Below are 1632 nucleotides of genomic sequence, written 5' to 3' on the forward strand. Positions count from 1 at the left end.
TCAGATTTGTTTAGGGCTTGTCCTGCTGTGCCCCCAGCGTGACTTTATGACTTGATTGTATTTTGTACTGATGTGTTAGATGCTTGATTCGTTGCTTTATAATATAAAGCGGGGAAACCCTTTTTCTTAAACTTAGCAAAATTAAGATCAGCTCCCAGCACCACCCGGCCACCCCTTGAAAAAACCACGCCACAGTACACAGATAACTCGTCTGCCTCTACCAACTTTTCGTTTTGAGTTTCTGCCGCTACTCAAAATAATGTCCAGATATACCCATCCCACGTGGTCCATCAAGTTGGTTTCTGGTGGGCACAAACCTGGGGGCACACAGCTCAGCCACCGTGTGTCCCACTAAGCTTCCATGCACTCTCCCAGCCTCCCTCTCTCCCGTATAAATCCACCACACCTTCAACCCCAACATCGCACACACCTCCATTGATCTTCGGTGCAGACACACGAGCACACCACACAGACCCACACCACACCACACGTCAACACAGACCATGAGGAATGCGGCACTTGACGCGCAGATGAACAGCGGCGGCGCCTCTTCGTCGCCCATGATCCCGCCGCCGTTCTGGTCGACGCCGACGCCGTACCTCTTCATCGGCTTCGCGGTGGTGATGAGCCTCATCGCGGTGGCGCTGGCCGTGCTCCTCTGCTCCCGCCGCAGGGAGGGAGGCCGCGAGGACGAGGAGGCGGTCCCGGCCGGGATGATGTCTGTGCGCGTGCTGACGCCGCTGGACAGGGAGGTGCCCAAGGTGGTGGTGGTAATGGCCGGCGACGACATGCCGTCCTTCCTCGCCAGCGCCACGCCGCTCGCCTTCGCCGAGGCGGCCAAGGTGCAGCGCCCGTACTGCCAGTGCGGCGCCAAGGACGTCGCCGCCCCCGTATAGCTAACTGTGGCTCTCGCGCGCCGCCGATCGACGCCGCAATATATATGTGTATCGATCAAATCGAATGGGAGGAGTTAAATTTTGTTTCTGTTATATAGATTAGTTCTCATCATTTTCCTCCCTAATTAGTAGTTTTGGTGCAAGGATGCGACGCTGTGGCCTTGTCGAGGTGGCTTAATGTTCAGAGCTTCAGAGCATGTAGCGAGTGCCGAGTGCGCAATTAATATGCTAATTTGGTTGCATATAAGATTTCCTGTTCTGCAGACACCTTTTTTCCCGAAACATATAATTGTGAGAATTATTTGGCTTTTAGCTAGTTCTGCGACAGACATCTGCTCTGATGGAATTTGCTATTTTCTGGTCGTCTGACCTAAAGATATATCAAGTTCCATTTAAGTCATCAAATTGCAAATCATAATCTTGAAGTGGCACACAAACATGTGTACAAATTCAGATAAAGAAGTGTGCAAGAATCGATTTGCAGATATTTAAACCGGGAGAGTATATACTCATACAAGTGGTATCACTAGATACTTCCCCTAGAGTTGCACACAGTTTTGGATGTACATCTTCCCATTTCGGCCCTGCTTGGAAGAATGAAATTTATTTTCCACCCGTAACTGCTTTCGCCGTAGTATTAAACTGGGCCGTCGTAAAATCTGGGCGGAAAGAAAACGGAGGCTGGAAGATGTGTTTGTTTCTTCCGGGTGGACGGCACAAAACCGCTCTTTTTTCA

The 1632-nt window shown here is 50.8% G+C and overlaps 1 protein-coding gene across 1 annotated transcript; it reads left to right on the forward strand.

The window, feature by feature from the left end:
* The first annotated feature begins 247 nt into the window (after positions 1-247).
* LOC123141377 (protein GLUTAMINE DUMPER 2) lies at positions 248-1223 on the forward strand. Its single transcript, XM_044560544.1, has one exon. The coding sequence runs from the start codon at positions 504-506 to the stop codon at positions 894-896; it is 393 nt and encodes a 130-aa protein (XP_044416479.1). The 5' UTR covers positions 248-503; the 3' UTR covers positions 897-1223.
* The last annotated feature ends 409 nt before the right edge of the window (positions 1224-1632 follow it).

The sequence above is a fragment of the Triticum aestivum genome, chromosome 6D (assembly GCF_018294505.1).
Source record: "Triticum aestivum cultivar Chinese Spring chromosome 6D, IWGSC CS RefSeq v2.1, whole genome shotgun sequence".
In the NCBI taxonomy this organism is placed as follows: domain Eukaryota; kingdom Viridiplantae; phylum Streptophyta; class Magnoliopsida; order Poales; family Poaceae; genus Triticum; species Triticum aestivum.

Excerpts from the sequence above, each read along its gene's own strand:
- LOC123141377 (XM_044560544.1), top strand. The coding sequence starts at position 504 with ATGAGGAATGCGGCACTTGACGCGCAGATGAACAGCGGCGGCGCCTCT.